Source organism: Mastacembelus armatus, unplaced genomic scaffold, assembly GCF_900324485.2.
Source record: "Mastacembelus armatus unplaced genomic scaffold, fMasArm1.2, whole genome shotgun sequence".
Taxonomy (NCBI): domain Eukaryota; kingdom Metazoa; phylum Chordata; class Actinopteri; order Synbranchiformes; family Mastacembelidae; genus Mastacembelus; species Mastacembelus armatus.
The window spans coordinates 1,678,943-1,696,627 of record NW_022872938.1 but is presented as its reverse complement, the minus strand read 5'-3'; the positions used below and the strand labels follow the sequence as shown (position 1 = coordinate 1,696,627).

Genomic DNA, 17,685 nt, shown 5'->3' with positions numbered 1-17,685 from the left:
TACAGATACGCAAGTGTCTTGACCTTTGCAAGATCAGTTTCATGGGCTGTTGCGTTCTTGAGTGTCACCTGAAAATTCTAACACAAAGCAGGCGCAAGCTGCAGTTTGAGAGTTCAGCTAGCGGTGTGGTAGCATGAATCAACAAGAGGAAGATATTCAACAGCTCAAAACAACCATGAAAAAAGTTCCATCTTTCAACAGACTGATGGTCCCGTGTTTGATAATGTCTGCTGATCAGCAAAATTGACTATGTCCACCAGAGAACAGTGTCATTTGCGTCCATGTACTTGTGTGAAACATGTTCTGAGACTTAATTTGACTTATTTGACATGGCATGTCCTTCAATGCACAATAGTGCTCATTATTATTATTAATGACAGTGCTGAAAAAGTATATTGTGCAGCTATACATCTGTATGTGTTAGACAGCTCACCTGCAGCACAATTTGTTTTTTATCTGTTTTATTATGTCTGTTTTGTAATGCATGTGTTACTGACTCCAGTTGTGCAGATTCTCATTTAACATCAATTTAACCTAAACATTATTACTAACTTTGGCATATTTGCTTCAGGATAAATATTGATGAATTCACTGCAGCTTCCCTGATAAATAACCAGAATTTGTGCAGAAATATTGCGCGAACTATGCCTATGAATAAACTGTGGAGTAGTTTTTACTTGAAGTAAGTCTAGCTATGCTATACTTTATTATACTATACTACACTATATACCATTTAAAGGCTCTGTTCTCTGCACTTTTCTGTGCTAAATGTATCATGTTTGTATTGGACAGATTACCCTAAATTCTTGAAGCAATGTGCCAGAAATGACAGTGGTGCAGTCTGTTTTTCCATTGTGCCTTTGTTCCGCTTTGATCTATTTAAACCTGCATCTCTGTATATCTCTTCCTGCTTCTACCTCTCCCTCCTAAATTTACATTTCTGCTGCCTCCTCCTCTCCCTCCCTCTTAACTCTGAACCCCTCCTCCTCTCTTCATCTAGCCTCCTTCCTGCAGTTTGTTCGTGACTGTGCATGCATCTTCTACAAACCGCACACATTGGAGAGGTGGCCCCATCTATCTATCTAGCTATCTAGCTATCTCTCTCCCTATCGCTCTCTCTCTCTCTCTCTCGCTCTCTTTCTCTCTTTCTCTCTCTGCCTGGTGTGGTAGACCCCAGCCTCCATTGATCTTGTGCTTAGGGCCTGTTCTTCTACAAACCGCACACATTGGAGAGGTGGAGCCTTTCCGGGCCCCCATCTATCTATCTATCTATCTATCTATCTATCTATCTATCTATCTATCTATCTATCTATCTATCTATCTATCTATCTATCTATCTATCTAGCTATCTAGCTCTCTCTCTCTCTCTCTCTCTCTCTCTCTCTCTCTCTCTCTCTCTCTCTCTCTCTCCCTCTTGCTCTCTCTCTCTTTTTCTCTCTTTCTCTCTCTGCCTGGTGTGGTAGACCCCAGCCTTTATTGATCTTGTGCTCAGGGACTGTTCTTGTGTTGCTACGATTTGTGCCTCTGTGCTGTCTTTCAGTCCAGCTTTTTCCAGCCACTGGTAGGACTTTTCGAAATCAGCCACTTGTTGTATCTCTCGGTGGTACATACCGTGCAGGGGTTTGTCCTGCCATGATGGTTCTTGCTCCTCTTCCTCTGCATCGGGCTTCTGTTGCCTGAGATATTCACTAAGCATTCCATCACTCGGGGCCATCTTCCTAATGTGCTGTTTCATCTCGGATGGTGGCTCTGATGCTCACCAGTCCTCGGCCTCCTTCCTTCCTCTTAGTGTAGAGTCTCAGGATGCTGGATTTGGGGTCCTCCAAGCATTGTGAGGAGCTTCCTTGTCTATGCCAGCATAGACAAGGAAGCATTCCTTATGCCAGCAGGTTATCTGATGACTGGCAGGGCGTAGGTGTTGATGGCTTGGACCTTGTTCTTCCCATTTAGCTGACTTCTTAGGACTTGCCTTACTCTCTGTAGGTATTTGACTGTGGCTGCTTTCCTTGTGGCTTCTTCTTGGTTCCCATTTGCCTGTGGGATTCCAAGAAACTTGTAGCTTCTCTCAACATCCGCTATGCTGCCTTCTGGAAGTTCAACTCCTTCAGTCCTGACAACCTTCCCTCTCTTCGTTCTCATTCGACCACACTTGTCCAGTCGAATGACATTACGATGTCTTTGCTGTATATCCTGTTGGTGTGTATCAGTGAGTCGATGTCTCACTCCTGGCATACAGCTTGATGCCATCCATGTACAGGAGGTGACTGATGGTTGCTCCATTTCGTAGTCGGTATATGAAGCCAGTCTTAGTGATGATCTGGCTGAGGGGGTTCAGGCCTATGCAAGAACAGCAGCAGGGACAGAGCATCTCCTTAGTATATGCCGCACTTGATGGAGACTTGTGCAATCAGCTTGAGGTTGGCCAGTAGGGTTGTTTTCTACAGTCACATTGAGTTCCTTATGAAGGTTCTTAGAGTCCTGTTGATGTTGTATAGCTCCAAGCATTCCAGGATCCATGGATGAGGCATTGAGTTGTAGACTTTCTTGTAGTCAATCCAGGTGGTGCACAGGTTGGTCTGTTTGGTCTTACAGTCTTGAGTGACTGCTTTATCTAGTTGATGTTTTGCTCCCCTGGTGTCCTTACCCATTCCTTTCTGGGCCCCGCTCATGTACTGAGACATGTGCTTACTCATCTTAGCTGCTATGATGCCTGTTGTGCATGTTATTGGATGGTAGTTGGATGGGACTGCTACCTTTTGGGGGTCCTTCAGGATCAGGACTGCCCTGCCTTCAGTTAGCCACTCTGGTTGAGTCCCATCCATTATCAGCTGGTTCATTTGAGCTGCCAGGTGCTCATGGAGTGCAGTTAGCTTCTTTAGCCAGTAGGTGTAGATCATGTCAGGCCCCGATGCTGTCCAGTTCTTCATGCTTGAGACTCTTTCTTGGATATCTGCCATTGTGGTGGTTACTGGTTCCTGTTCAGGGAGGTTGCTGTGGTCTGCTTTCAGGTCCACCAGCCACTGGCCATTGATGCTATGTGATGCCTCCTTCTCCCATATGTTTTTCCAGTATTGTTCAGTCTCCAGCCTTGATGGGTCTGCTCTTTAATCACGTTGCTCACAGTCATGGATTGTGATTAATCACGATTAATCTCACATTTAAAATACTAGGATTTACCTGTAAATGTGTTGAAATAAAGAAATGAATGACAAACTAGTTTAAGGAAATATCCAGACTTCCATCTGGAGGCCTTTTATTTCAAACCTTTAAAACACTTTAAACATTTGAATACTTAGAACTGGAATTTTATGCTGCAGAGGAGTGATAATACTTTTTTTAAAGACACGATAACTGTTCAGTATAGATGTTTCTTGGATTGCAAAAACACACAAATCTCTTCTATTACACAGTAACAGTACTATTCATATAGTAATCTGCCAGTATCTAGCAGACAAAGGAGGAAGCTGCTCCACTATAAGACAAAAATGTTTTAAAAGCAGTTTGGGTTTAATGAATAAAAAAACCCTTAGAAGGTATAAAAAGTCTTTAATTTTCTAACGTCCTCTGGCCTGCAGTAGGCGGCAATATTATAAAACGATTTAGTGGTTGAAGGCTGCTGTGGCACGTTCCAATAAACCAGAAGTTTATATTTTATGACCTTTAAATCAGTTTTTAAATGACTTATTCTTTTTATTGTCAAAATTATTATCATTCATATGAAATATTGCAGAAAAAATTTAATAAACATTTGAAGCTTCCATCATCCCTGATGGTTTTTCATTATAGTTCTGACTGTTCTGATTGTCTGATTGTTAAATTTGATCCTGTATGGTATTAAAAGGCCTCACATTTATCTTGATGAACCCTGCATGAGCTTTGTAAAATATCTCTTTGAATATCTGATATTAATGTATATCTGAATACTGACACTGTGTCATCACAGTTTCTCACGGCGTATTGATTATGTTGGTAAAATGAAGACAGGACCTGTACATTATCTACAACCCAAAAAGATATTTTTGATCTTTATTCAGCAGTTACTTAGAAGTTTTAAGGCAAAAGTCAAAAAAAAAAAACCCTTTAAATATTACATCTGTAGTGTGATACTCATTGCTAAAGGCATATTTTTGCTCTTTAAATTAGTAAATTTGTATACATTAGTTTAGGGTTTATTAGTTACACATATCTAAAACTACTGCACTCTAATAGAAGAAATAAATCCTCCCTTTGTGAAGGTGGTAATGTTGAAACAGATTTAGAAACGTGTTTTTTCAGCTTTCTAGTTAGAATGCTGTTAAATTCTATTGTGTTTAGCTGCAATGAATAAAAATTTGTGTATAATTTGCCAGTACTATAATTGTCTTTGCCGCAATTATAAAGTTAAATTGACACCTCTCTAAAGCTGACCATTATCACCTTCATTAAGAAAATTTATGGCAGGGCTGTTTTATCAGACTGCATCAATTTTAGCTAAATGTAGGTGTAACTAATAAACTGCCAACTCACTGTAAGTATATACAAAGTAATGCATGGAGAAAGGTGAAAAGATAAAACAGGACATCAGATTATGTTGCAAGCAATTTAAATCATAACATTTCCCCACGTGTCAAACATATTTTTTTTTATTTCTTAAGCGTGCATTTTTATGAAATTTCAGTTTGTATACACTGTATGTCCAGTGGAAATTGTGCAAAGAGGCAGAGGAAGGGAAAGGGTGAAGGAGACGGGCAATAAAACAAATGCAACCAGTATCAATATCCAGTCTACCCACCCTTTCTGTGTGTGTGTGTGGTTTGCCTGGTCCCCTGTGTGCTCCTGCATGTATGTGGGGGGTAGTGACGGGTTGCATTTTGTCTCCTGTCTAGCTAAAGAGCCCTGTAGTCTCAGTTATTACAGAGCGAGAGAGAGAGCTCGAAGGAGAGAGAGTGTGAAAGGGAAGGGGGGAGAGAGATCGAGGGAGTGAGGGTGGGGTTAACAATTGTGAGGTGGGAGAGGAGAGATAGAGAGGGAGTCAGTGGTACCTAGAGGGAGCGGCAGATGGAGCAAGAAGGGAAGAGAGAGAGCTCCTGTGTTGTGTATTGAGTGACAGAGGAGCCAGAGATCGAGCAGCTGAAACCGTCAGCAGACAGTAAACAGACAGAGGGTGAAGCTGTTGCATGCGGTAACCATGGCGCAGCCATCTCCGAGCACATCGCCGGGTGCCCGTCGCCGTAGCGATGGCTCAGTGAGAGAGTGTCTGTTCTTCCCTGTCTCTGAACGCAACGAGCAGGAGAGGCTGGAGGCCCTGGTTCGCCGGAGAGCAGGAGGTGCTGAGAGACAAGGAGGATGGGGTGGAGGAGAGGCTCGGGACCACCTGGATAACAGGCCAAAACGGTGGACCTGGGGAGGACCGCCTGATGGAGTAGAGGGTGAGTATGATGGGAGGTGGGGGTTTTGTTGATGAGGTAATGGGAGAAACAATGAGACTGATTGTGATGATGTCATTGGAGGTTAGTTTGAGATGTAGAACTGGGGAGACCATATGGGTGGATACTGATGGGGGCCGCAAGTGGAGGAAAAGAGAGGAGAGGTTCTGTTCTGGGAGGAGGTCTGGAGGTCAGGGTGAAAAGGAAGAGGGGGATGGTGAGATGAAAAGGGGTGGGGATGTCAAAGCAGAAGGGGGTGGTGAATGCGGAAAGAGGATGAAGAATATGGGTAAAGAGAGGAAGCTGAAGATGTGAGATGGAGAAGAAATGATGGAGGCAGTGTATGGAAAAAAGGGTGTGGAAGCTGCAATGCAGGAGCTGCTCAGTGCTTTTGTCTATAAAACTCATAAGGGCTAGAAGAGACTGTGTGTGTTCCCAGTTATGAAAGCTTCCCTATGTGATCAAACATACTGAAAGTTGTGTTTATGATGTGGTAGTTTGGCTTGTAAATGTCCTGTGATAGAAGTTTGTGTGTACACATGCGTTGATATGTGTGTGCCACTGCTCTGCTGTTTTATTTCCGTGCTGGTCGGCAGGTTTGATTCCCAGAAGAGCCGGAGTTCCACACTAACCTTGAACACAAGGCCATGCACTAACAAAGCATGACATGAAGCTGTTAACCATGTCAACATCCACCTCTATTATTTTATGCATTTGTTTTATTGCATCCTCGTCATCTCTTCTGATATATTTCTGCTGTCATGTTGGCCAGCAGGAGGTCAAATACACCACCACCTGGGCTCGAGATGCTGTGGTGCATTCATAACGCCATCAATTATTCACAGTACCCAACGGTTGAGCCATTCGGTACCGACCTGAGATTAGAGTCCACCCAGCAGATTGCCTCTGGCCTGGCAGAGTGGCAGGAAGGCTGTTCTGGGATCTGTTGGGATGGGTAGAAAGCTCACTGCAGCAGAAACAGCAGCATCTCATCTTACAGCTACACTCGATTAAAGGACAAAGAGTCACTAAAGATGCAAAGTGTTTGTATGCTGAATATTTTCTCTGTTACAACGGTGGTCCAGTTTCAAACCTGTGTTGATACTAGCTACCTTTTCCCTGTTTATTCTGACAAACAGATGTTTAGATTACCACAGCAGCAATCATAGCTGTGTTTGAGATTTGCCACAAGAGACCTCTTTGTGGTTGCATGCTTTATGTCCTGATAAATTGAAAGAAATATTGAGGCAATTGATTGACCAGTGATAAGATGACATTCCAGGTCATAAACCAACAGCTATTTCAGCATGACAATAATGCAAATACAACAGGAAAATGACGGTCAGGCATTACAAAGTCCTGCTGTGCAGTCATGCTTTGGTCCAACCCAAATATTTTCAGTACAAATTCTTTGGGAAATACCTGAGAAGAAATTCAGGATTGATTTCAGAGTATATGTGTTCAAAATGATACACAAGACATCTACAATATTTCAAATTGATTAAATTGTGCAGCCATTAAAGCATAGACACTGGTGTTTGAATAGTTCACATAAAACACAAATAAACCCCCTCTTAAATGATCTATAGATGTCTTGAAAACATTTAAATTAAAATTTTCAAAAAGCTCTGAGTATTAGCATATGTAGATGTTTTTGAAAATGTTCAATCCTTCCTCCTACAGCATGTTAGCTTTACAAAGTCTTTATTATTCTAAAATCATAGGTATTTACAAGCTTCAGTGGCAGCTCCTTTTTCTTCATTTATAGACATTGTAATGTGCGAGCCCCTTTGTCAACTGAAGTTGCTGTGTAGACATACATGGCTACCATATGCTGATCAACAGACTTTTCTTTTCGTGCCACCATGATGGCGATGCTTATGGTCCAGAAAGAAGTGTCACATTTGCTAAACAATTTGGTGGACACATTCATGTGAACCTGACTTTTCATCTAGCACCATCATCAGGTAAAATTTCTGTGAAACTTATTTACTTATCTTATTAATTAAAGCCTTACTGGGCTGACATTTCAAACAATGCGTTTTCTGGCCATATTGGAAAACAAAAGTGTTCTAGCTGTCCAGAGATGTAGTGAAAAGCCAGCCATCACAGGGAAGGGAAAATTGGGGATAGAGGCACAGATTGTTAGCCACTCTCTTGAATAAAACATTCATAGTGTTGAACCTGTTTGTAACATAAAAAATGGCTCACATAGTTAAGGAACAAAAGAAGAACAGGACTTGAACTGGCCAGTTACTTTGTGAAATGGGAAGGAATGCTGCATTGTTGATTTCAGAAAATTATAGAAATTAATCGCAGACCCCAATTATCTGACACAGCAAAGGAGTCGGGAGGAGTTTCTGAAGCTTTCTACCACATGATAGCAGTTCTGATGAAGCATGCCGACACCTTTTGTCTTGCATGACGCTTCACTTTGTTTAGCGATGTTAGGACTGCAGTTCCTCAGCTTGGCCTGTTCATGTTGCATCTATAATGTTGTTCTGTTATTTTTAATATGATGATGATGATTCTCAATAAGGTTTTGATGCGACCCTACTGGCTGGGATTCATGCACATTATTTTTTACTATTTATGTCAGTGCGTGTGGATGAAGATCTGCTATCGGTGTGTATGGCTGTGATATGTTAGTGATACAGGTGTGTTTGGGAGAGTGTTTGAGTGTGTAACGCTTCGCCTTCTCCGCTTCAATTGCTGCCCAGGAAACCCTAAGACCCCGTCCTGCCATGCCATTGGCTCCACTCAGCCCAATGAGCTTCCTGCTGCTTCCAGTGCCAGCCAGTCCCGCAACGGTACAGATCACATGACTTTCTGTGTGCCACGTTCATACCACTCCCTGACCAATCCTACCATCTCTCCTGCAGCTTTTCGTCTCATTGCATGTGTGTGGTCATCTATCTGCTGTCAAAGACAAAAGGTCCTATAAAAACAAAAGCTCAACTCTACCCTAAGTAGTAGACCCTTACTTTAATTTGTCCCGTGTAGCATTTATAAGAAGCATACAAACATTTAATAAATGGTTTATCACACACTATGAAACCAATCCCGGTCGGGGGTAGCAGAGTGCTTAGTATTTGTCAGCAATTCTAATTTCTCTGAAAACATGTTTTATATTATTACATGTTTTATATTATTACAAGCCACAACAGTGTTTTACCATATTGTCATTCATGTTATATAAATCTGTGACCTCCAACACTGACTGTTTACTAAATTTGTGTTTTCTGTGTGTAACTGTACATGTGTTACAGAGATAAAGAAGTGTTGGTGTTCCTCGTCCATTTTCACAGTCAATAGTTCACAATCCATATTTCCACTCATATTCTGTTCTGTGACTGAGTGTCTGACCTAGAGCCCCCACTACACCCTAACACACACACACATGCTTGTATTTCTATCTTCGTGAGGACACTCATGGACATAATGTATCCCTTAGACCACAACCATAACCATCACAACTAAAAGCCTAACCCTAACTCTAACCTAAACCTAATTATAACCCTAACCCTGTCTTAATCCTCAAACAGCTAAATGTCCACACTTTGATAGAAATATGCTCAAAATGGTACTCACAAAGATAGAAATACAGGTATACACATACACACCCTTACCACAACAAAGGTCTGCTCCACTTCCTGTGTTCCTGGCCTAGGGTCGTGTTCAGTGATGCATACATTTCATTCTCAGGAGGGAACCCAGTCTATATACACACCACACTGACACACACACAGTGTAGCAGACATTCACCCTGTAGCTAGAGATATTGAGTAAACACACACAACATCCACCAGATCTTTCCAGTCATTCCTGTCCCATATTACAGATGCAGCCCCTGTATAAATAACAGTAATGTAATTTTGGACTTTGTCTGAACTCTCTGAAAAACCTTGACTTTTATTCCATATCTAAATTCCTAATTTAATGGCCAGCAGATAATAAGTAAATTTTATTTTATAGTTGTTGATAGTTTTGCAACAATCTCTACTTTGTTGAACTCAAGAAAAAAGTTGTGTTTAATAACAAGATTATGACAAGGAAAAGGAGCTGACATCAGGTAAACATGAGCCTTCTAGGCTATAAATCATAGCACATTGCCAAAGTAAACCAATGAAAAAAACTGAATTTCTATAGTGAATCTTATACTGCTGATTGAAGACACAGACAACAGCTACAGCCAGTATGTGTACATGCCCACTAACAATAATTATGTTATTACTAAATTAATGTATAGTTTAGATGTGATGTATAATATAGAATGATGTATCACATTTGCAGGCTTATTAAAACTTAATTATTAGTAGCCAGCTGATTTAGATTGCATGTCAACTTTTTAATTGATACAAAAACAAAAACACCATAAATACAAGTTTTGTTGCATTTAAAGATGTTTTTAAATTAACTTCAACAATGAAATCTGTACATTTTTTGTATATATTTATTGATCCAGTACTTAACATGGACAGTACAAATTTATAAACATTGCAGTGAAAATACCTGAGTTATTAAAATGGTTATTTTTCATCTGTTGTGAGAAATCACTTAAACCTACATCAGGGATTGAGGGATGCAGTGAAGTTCAGATTATTTCTCTGATAGCTGATACAGGAAGAGGAAGAGAGGTACATCATGCAGCAAAGGGTCAGATCGCTCCAGTGATGTTGCAACCATATTATTACCATATTGTAGCTATTAAGTTTCCAGTTTGTAACAACAAACCTGGCGACATTATGGTTAAATGTCATTTTTAGGGAAGTCGTATTACAGTTGGCTTTGTCAGAAAACTAATATTACTCATCCCTGTGGATCTTATCACAGTGCTTTCAGGTGCTATATGAAACATTTTCCCCTGAGGCTTATGGGTCTGCAGTGGCTGCCTTTATATCATCATAATCCATTTCATGATGAAGCAGGTTGCTTTATGAACAGTCTCAGCTGCCTGATCTGCTGCTTCATTCCTGTTTTACATCAACAAGGTTGATTTATTCAGTGGCTCACATGGCTCATTAATCAGAAGGGTAACTTTCTGTGTAAGGCTGTAGTTCTGTGTTATGTGGTTGTTGTTCTGGGAGTAGGATGTTTACTGAATTTACCCATGTCATTTACATCATGTGTCAGTACAGTGGCTGCAGCAGGCAGTCCTTTGATTTATACTCACATCTATGTGTCCGTTGGTGACCTGTTATTTTTGTTCTATTTCATTCATCAGCCGTTGAGTTCCTGTCTCCACCTGGCATGGATCTAGCAATGAACAAACAGCTGTCAAGCTCCTCTGCAGCCCTCCACTCATCAGAGAAAGGTTAGAAAAATAGTGCAACAGTGATGGAAAATAACTAAGTACATTTAATCAAGTGCAGTTTTTAGGTACTTGTACTTTACTTGAATAGTTCCATTTCCTGCCATTTCATCCTTTGACTTCACTACAATTCAGAGTAAATAAATACTGTACTTAAGTTTTTCTTTTTTAGTTTATTGATCTGGGAAATTCACAAGCACCCAGCAGTATGTGAAGTACCTCTTTCAAGGAATACATGATATTACATATTCCACCTTTACCAGCTGTAACTTTAAAATAATGAACACAATAATGCTTCAGTGATCATAATCCATAAATAGAAAATACATAATGTAAAATGTGAGAAAGTGAATACTTTTACTTTTGGTACTTCACATCCATCCATCCATCCATCCATTATCTATACCTGCTTATTCCTAACTAGGGTCATAGGGATTTGCCTACTTAGCATATATTTTAACGCTAATATTTTTGTACTTGTACATGTAAGAGTGTGTACACTGTGGTACCTCTTCCACCACTGCAGTTTAAATTCTGATATAAAGCAAAACAATTTTTGTAAACTAACAAAAATACATCTGTGAAGTGGAAGCTGAAGTTTCCCAGTGCTAAGTGATACAGCAGCAGGCCACAGTCTTCCTGTAAAGTAATACAATGAGAGTTTGTAGTGTAAAAACAGCTCCAAATATGGGCAGCACAGTAGTAAAGTTTAATCCAACAATAAGAAGATTTTGGGTTCACAGGGGGCAGGGTTCTGTGTGTGTTTAAATAAATAACATCCCTATATGAAATCATATTTAGCCTCATTGATGGAGACTTGATAATCATTAATAAATGATGTTGTGTTTACATATCACTGCATAGAGCACTATGCTTCACTGATTTGACAGTTTTTTTTGTCACCATATGAACAGCAAGTAAAAATATGATTTTGTCATTTATTTGTTTTGTTTTTTTTAAATGCACGACACTAATTCAGCCCAGAGCAGTGGCTACATTGTCTGTATAAGGCTCCAACAACTTCTAATAAGATGATAGGGCAGAATGTATGTAACCTGAGGCAAGAGTTTGTAAGTTAGCAGCTCTGAGTGCCTCGTAAAAAGAGAGATTGCTGATAATTCACATTTCTGTCCATGCCTTGACTCTCATTGACTGTATTGGTTTTAGCAGCTGCAAATAAACAGGAGAGAGATTTTACTTTGAAAATCAAAAGGCAACAGTGTTTCCATTTGATGTAAAACCGAGTGCAAAATATCCTAAAATAGATCAATTTTTATCCAGTCAAATTTACCTGAGTTAGATTAATTCATATGTACATATCCACTACATTAAGAAATTGACATGTTACTGGGGTTTCAAGATGTCCAAGATGACATATACACTTAAAGCTTTTAATTTCTTCTTGGTAAAATGTCTCCTTGGATTAGGCATTGGGGAAAGATAACAAGGATTTCTTGTATTTTTTGTAATTATATAAGAGGATTGGTATATTGTACTCAAATACATCTTTTCACTCATGGGATTTATCTTTGTCAACACATTGTTGTCTGTGTCTGTGTTTTTTTCATCTGTTTATATGTTTTTGTTTTCGACCCATCAGTGTCTTTTGTGTCCCATCAAACAGTTTCCTCCAACAACCACAGATCATACAGGAGTTCCTCCAACCGCAGGAGCATTGCTGGACTCCCTGAAGAGACATCCAGAGCAAAAACACCCACGGTCAGCCCTCACACCCACACATGGTTGTTTTCATGCCTTGTAGTGACTTTGCAATGCGTTACAGTCATTTCCTGGAAAGGTCCCCTAACCCCAGTCTAAACTAAGACAGGCATGAACACACTCACGCACAGCACTAGACAACTGCATTCTCATTTTAAGTGATCAGAACTGAAGGGGCACAATGACCAATATTGTGAGACATTTTGTTTGTATTGCTAATCCCTGTAGATATATGCAGACACACACATTGGTTCCAGCAGAAAGCTGAATATTCAAGAGTTCGATGTGTGGAATAATTTAAATAACTCTGTAGAGTTAATCTCCCAGCTACTTTTTTTTTACCAAATGTCTTATTTTATAATCGTTTTTTCCCCTGGAGACTGACCAACACCGTCCCACGACCACGATTATGTTGTATGTACAGGAATATGCATATCTATTAAATATTGTATATATACGTAATATTCTACATCAACACATACCAACCCTTGGTAGATATCCTCTCTTTAGAGATATTTGCAAGACTCATGCAACATGTATCTAATGTTATTAAACAGACTCACTGCAGAGTGAAGTAGATGCTGACATTCACCTGGAAACTGTAAGAGGTTTAATTGATTAAATTGGAATTAAAGTTAAAATGTGAGCATTTTTAGGTTGCTCACTGTAACCTGCTGTGAGCTACATGTGGATATAGATATAATTCTTGAAATTCAGAAAGAGTGTTATGATGTGAGAGTCATTTTCCATTTGATGTTTTCATCGTATTTGTGAACATATATATTTACTAATACTGTACATAAATTGAAAAAATTGGTTATAATCCAAAACTGGGAACTAGTTCAGTCCAGGTGAAGCAGGTCCAAAACTGAATGCTCAACATTTTCACTTTTACATTTGAAAGAGCTCATTAGTCTTGAATACACAAAGGTTTTTTAGGAAAATGATTTGGTTTGAATCTGGAGTTGAGGTGAAAGCAGGACCTGGCAGGAAGAAATGGATCCATCTGATAAGACAGGAAGAGGATTTCATTTGTGTGTCTGGCTCTTACTTAGCTGACAGGTTTTATAGTAGTAACACACGTGCTGAATAATTAATGTTGGAGTGAGCTATTAATATCAAGCATCTTAAAGGAGTCAGAATTGGTCAGTGATGTGTTTCAAACTATCCAAATGTAACAAATATTTGATGAACTGTTTGAATGATGGCATGGCCCACTGTGTGTTGTTCATATTTGCAGGGGGAGACTCCAAACACACCAGTCCGCAGTGCTTCCTTCAGGGCCAACAGCAAGGGCCCTGCCACACCAAAACGGTATGATGCAAGCATGCGTGCGCACACACACACACACACACACAGAGTTGTGTTTCCATCACTTGAGAGGACATTATAGTCACTGAAATTAAAATAACGTGGATGAATGAATTTGCTTGCACTGTAGAAACTGTTACCATAAATGTCTGAAGATTCTCAGTTGTCCAGGTGTAGATATCTAGAAGCTGAGTCATGGCAACTGGACTTCTAGTTATTAGGTCAGTCGGACTGATGAAGCTACTTGTACTGAGACGTTTCAACCTAAAAACTAGAAGTCCAGTTGCCATGACCCAACCTCTCGTTACTGTAAATCGACATTTACGCAGCCATGCTATCTTCTATCTCTTATCATTTCTCCTCTACAAAGGAATTATTTTGGAAGCATAGTTAACTCTAATGATAATAGACACAGGTTAATGACAGTTTTTTCTTTAACTGTGACTGTCAGAGTAGACTGACAGCACACTTAGTAAAGACAGAACAGAACAGACAGGACATTGTAAAAGTACTCAAATGTTCGATGGTGGAAGACAACTTTAGGCTAAATAAATGGTTCACTTTGTGTGGATGCATTTTAAGTATGAGGAAGTGTCGCTCCATGTAGTGATCTAGACTTTCATTCAGCCACTCCACCCCAGTACATTTCCTGTCTGCAATCTTTTGTCATGTACATGTGCATTTGTAAAAGCTGATTAGAAGTATACATGGCAGAGAAATTGGTATCATCAGCATAGATCTACCTCAGGAAATGAGATTTCTCTAATCCCCCAATTTAATTATGAGAAAACAGGTTTCTCATTTACATGACACTTTAAAAATAGTTCCCTTCAGAAAGACTTTAAGCTGCTTACTTAAGTGCAGTTATTACATGCATGATCACTATTTGAGCACCAAGTGCTTGCTCATTTGTTGGGTTTCTCTTTGTTTTTGCCTTGAGATGATTGTATTGTGATTTGGCGCTACGCAAATAAAATTGAATAGAACTGAACTGAACTACTTGACTAACCCTAAACCCTACTTCAATGATATAATTTATGCTATGGGGGTTTGCTTTTTGTCCACAAAAGGAAGGCAAATTTCTAGTGTGCAAAGAGATTTATGTCCCCACAGCATGAGAATCCACACACACCCATGCACCAACACAGTCTACCTGGATTATAGTCCAGCTCATTCATTCTGTTCTGTGGTTTTAGGGTGAGATCGACCAGGAGTCGTGCCCAGTCTCCCTGCTCCCCTGGCCAGTACCCCCCCTCTCCACTCCGGCAGAGAGCCACCACCCCCAACAATGAAGACAGGGGCCACACTGAGGTTAAAGGTCACGGTACCTTGGAGAGGAAATCAACCAAATCTGAAAATTCTGAGAAGAAAATCCCCAAATCCACCAGCAGAGAACTAAGTGCAGGTGTGGACAGTGTGTATTGTACAAGTTTGTGTGTACAGTTTTAACATACTATTAAGGATTGTGCCTGATCATTTTGTATTTATCAGCCACCCCTTACTAAAGAAGATATTTTCCACTGTCTATAGGTGCACATCAATGCACTATTATGGACCTCACAGTTACTCCCATTCTCCAGGAAGCATTGGTTAACACAAAATTACACAAAAAAATGAAGGCATATCAGTAATCATAGGTCTTTCCATATAGTACACATTGAAGCCTAACTTATATTTGCTGCATCTGTTCCAGGGTCCACATGGAAAACATTTTATCTGCCATGTGTGGCCCAAAAAATACGACTGCATGAATTGTATGCAGGGTTCATACGCACATAAAAGCCTAACAGCACCACCACCCTTCCCTAATTGATTTGTATACGGTATTGTAAAGTACAATGATCAGCCATAACATTATGACCACTGACAGATAAAGTGAATAACACTGATTATCTTGTTACTGTGGCACCTGCCAGTGTGTTGGGTACATTAAGCAGCAGGTGAAGTTGATGTGTTGGAAACAGGAAGAACAGCCAAGTGTAAAGATGTGAGTGGCTTTGACAGGGGCCAAAGTGTGGTGGCTGGATGACTGGGTCAGATCATCTCCCAAACTACACATCTTGTTGGGTGTTCCTGGTCTGCAGTGGTTAGTACTGACCAAAAGTTGTCTAAGGAAGGACAAACAGTGAACAGGGTCATGGGTGTCCAAGGCTCACTGGTGACCAGGTTAACCTACTGATGATTAAACTTTCAAATTTCATTTATACTTTGCAAAAAATCCCATTTTGTTTGAATCTCAATGTTTGAAATGATCTACATTGGGCTCTATGACGAGAAACATTCAGTTAGCCTGACCAGCCAGACTAACACTTTTCCTATTCTATACAAAGAATTAGACTGGAATCTCAGGGCAATGGATGCAGAATAAAACAATCCAAATGAATATGACTCAAGCAAAGCCACAGTGAGACCAGCGAATGCCATGCGGTTAGCGTAGGGATGGTACCACAAGCTAGTTGTTGTTTTTCTTGGACAAACATGAGAATATACGGTGTTATCACCAGTTCTGTGCATATTTTTGAATGGAGAAAACAGCAAAAACCAGTTGCAGAAAGATTTGGGGACTTGGGATTGGCATTTAAAAACATTACGAACCAGTGCGTATGTGCAAGGCTCATTAAAATCTGACTGGACGACCGGAGCGTAAAGCCAGCCCTATTGCAGATAAACGGCTGTGATTGGCTCGTTTTGAGGCTGGAGGAAAAGGCTAACATTCAGTGGCTGTAGTGGTGATATCACAACTAGAGTGGGGACAAAAAAATGATCTCTAACTTGTCCTCATGATCACAGTTTTCTCTCCTTTTGATATGTTTTTCACTGAATGGTGGACAAATGTGTGTTTCTCTTCCTGACAGTAAAACTATGGAAACAAATGTGAACAGTGAACTGCAGAGTGACACAAGTGCCAACCTACTGCTGCATTGACTCCTATGCAGAGTTAGGCAGGTGATCATAATGTTATAGCTGATCGCTGTATCTCATGACCATATTTCCAAATGTACCAGCTTTGTAGTTTTGCTTCTCAACAATGTATAGGGTAATATTGTACGTTGTATTCCACTACATTTACATTTATTTTACAGATGGTAATTTGTAATATACATTTCCAAATTGCGTATAAAATAGTTAAAATTAGCTACAACTCATCCAACTATAGTGGTAAAAGGCTGCCTCGACTTTAATACATTGGTAGTATCAACTCATGATACAGCACTCAGTCATTTCAATTAATAACTTTTACTTGAAATGGATTAGGTTTACATTTCAATCTTGCCGCATCCTGAATCTGTCTACTTCCTCCAGCAGTCACTCACACACACCTTTGTGTCTTCTGATATAACTTTGTGTCTGCTGCAAACTGCAGGACAACCACTTCTGTCCATATTGCAGCAGTAATTGGTGTGATCATTGAAGATTTTTTTTTTGTTTTGCTTTTGAAGTTACAAACTGCATTAATGTCTTACTTTATATATATTTTTTGTGAACTATGACGCTAGCAGGAGTAACAAGGGAGGAAGCAGTGGCCTGAAACTGTCTATAAGAGACAAAGCTTCTTCCTGGACTTTGTGCAGTTTTTCTGGTGTACTTAATGTTGCCTGGGAGGAGGCACTGCCTAAAAGGCTAAAGTTAGGGAGTCAGCCTCTGTGCACAATTAACACTACAGATTGGTATTTTGGGACTTTTCCCCCTATCTGATAGGTCAGAGGGTGTTGTATTTTGAAAATACTGTAAAATCCCTTCAGATAAGTTTGATATTGATTTGTGATATTGAAATATATAAACTAAATATGACTTGATCTGACCTGTTTATGGTAAACCCCCCCCCAACAAGTGGGAATTTTCAGTTTAATTTTAGTTTTGGATCTACATTATTCATTTATGCTCTAATTCCTTCTTGTGTCGTATATAATGAAACAGTTTGGAACTTCCCAGTTTGTG

At 39.9% G+C, this 17,685-nt stretch overlaps 1 protein-coding gene across 3 annotated transcripts in view; it reads left to right on the top strand.

The window, feature by feature from the left end:
• map7d2b (MAP7 domain containing 2b) overlaps window positions 1-17,685 on the top strand; it is a 46,492-nt gene that overhangs the window by 12,087 nt on the left and 16,720 nt on the right. For 2 of the 3 annotated variants that reach the window (XM_026305723.1, XM_026305724.1), the window contains exons 3-8: window positions 5,270-5,408; window positions 8,126-8,215; window positions 10,630-10,719; window positions 12,317-12,435; window positions 13,676-13,749; window positions 14,943-15,151. In XM_026305723.1, coding sequence (XP_026161508.1) covers window positions 5,270-5,408; window positions 8,126-8,215; window positions 10,630-10,719; window positions 12,317-12,435; window positions 13,676-13,749; window positions 14,943-15,151 — 721 coding nt within the window. Of the gene's footprint in view, window positions 1-5,058; window positions 5,409-8,125; window positions 8,216-10,629; window positions 10,720-12,316; window positions 12,436-13,675; window positions 13,750-14,942; window positions 15,152-17,685 lie in introns of those variants that run through there. The other variant, XM_026305725.1, reaches the window with a different exon arrangement.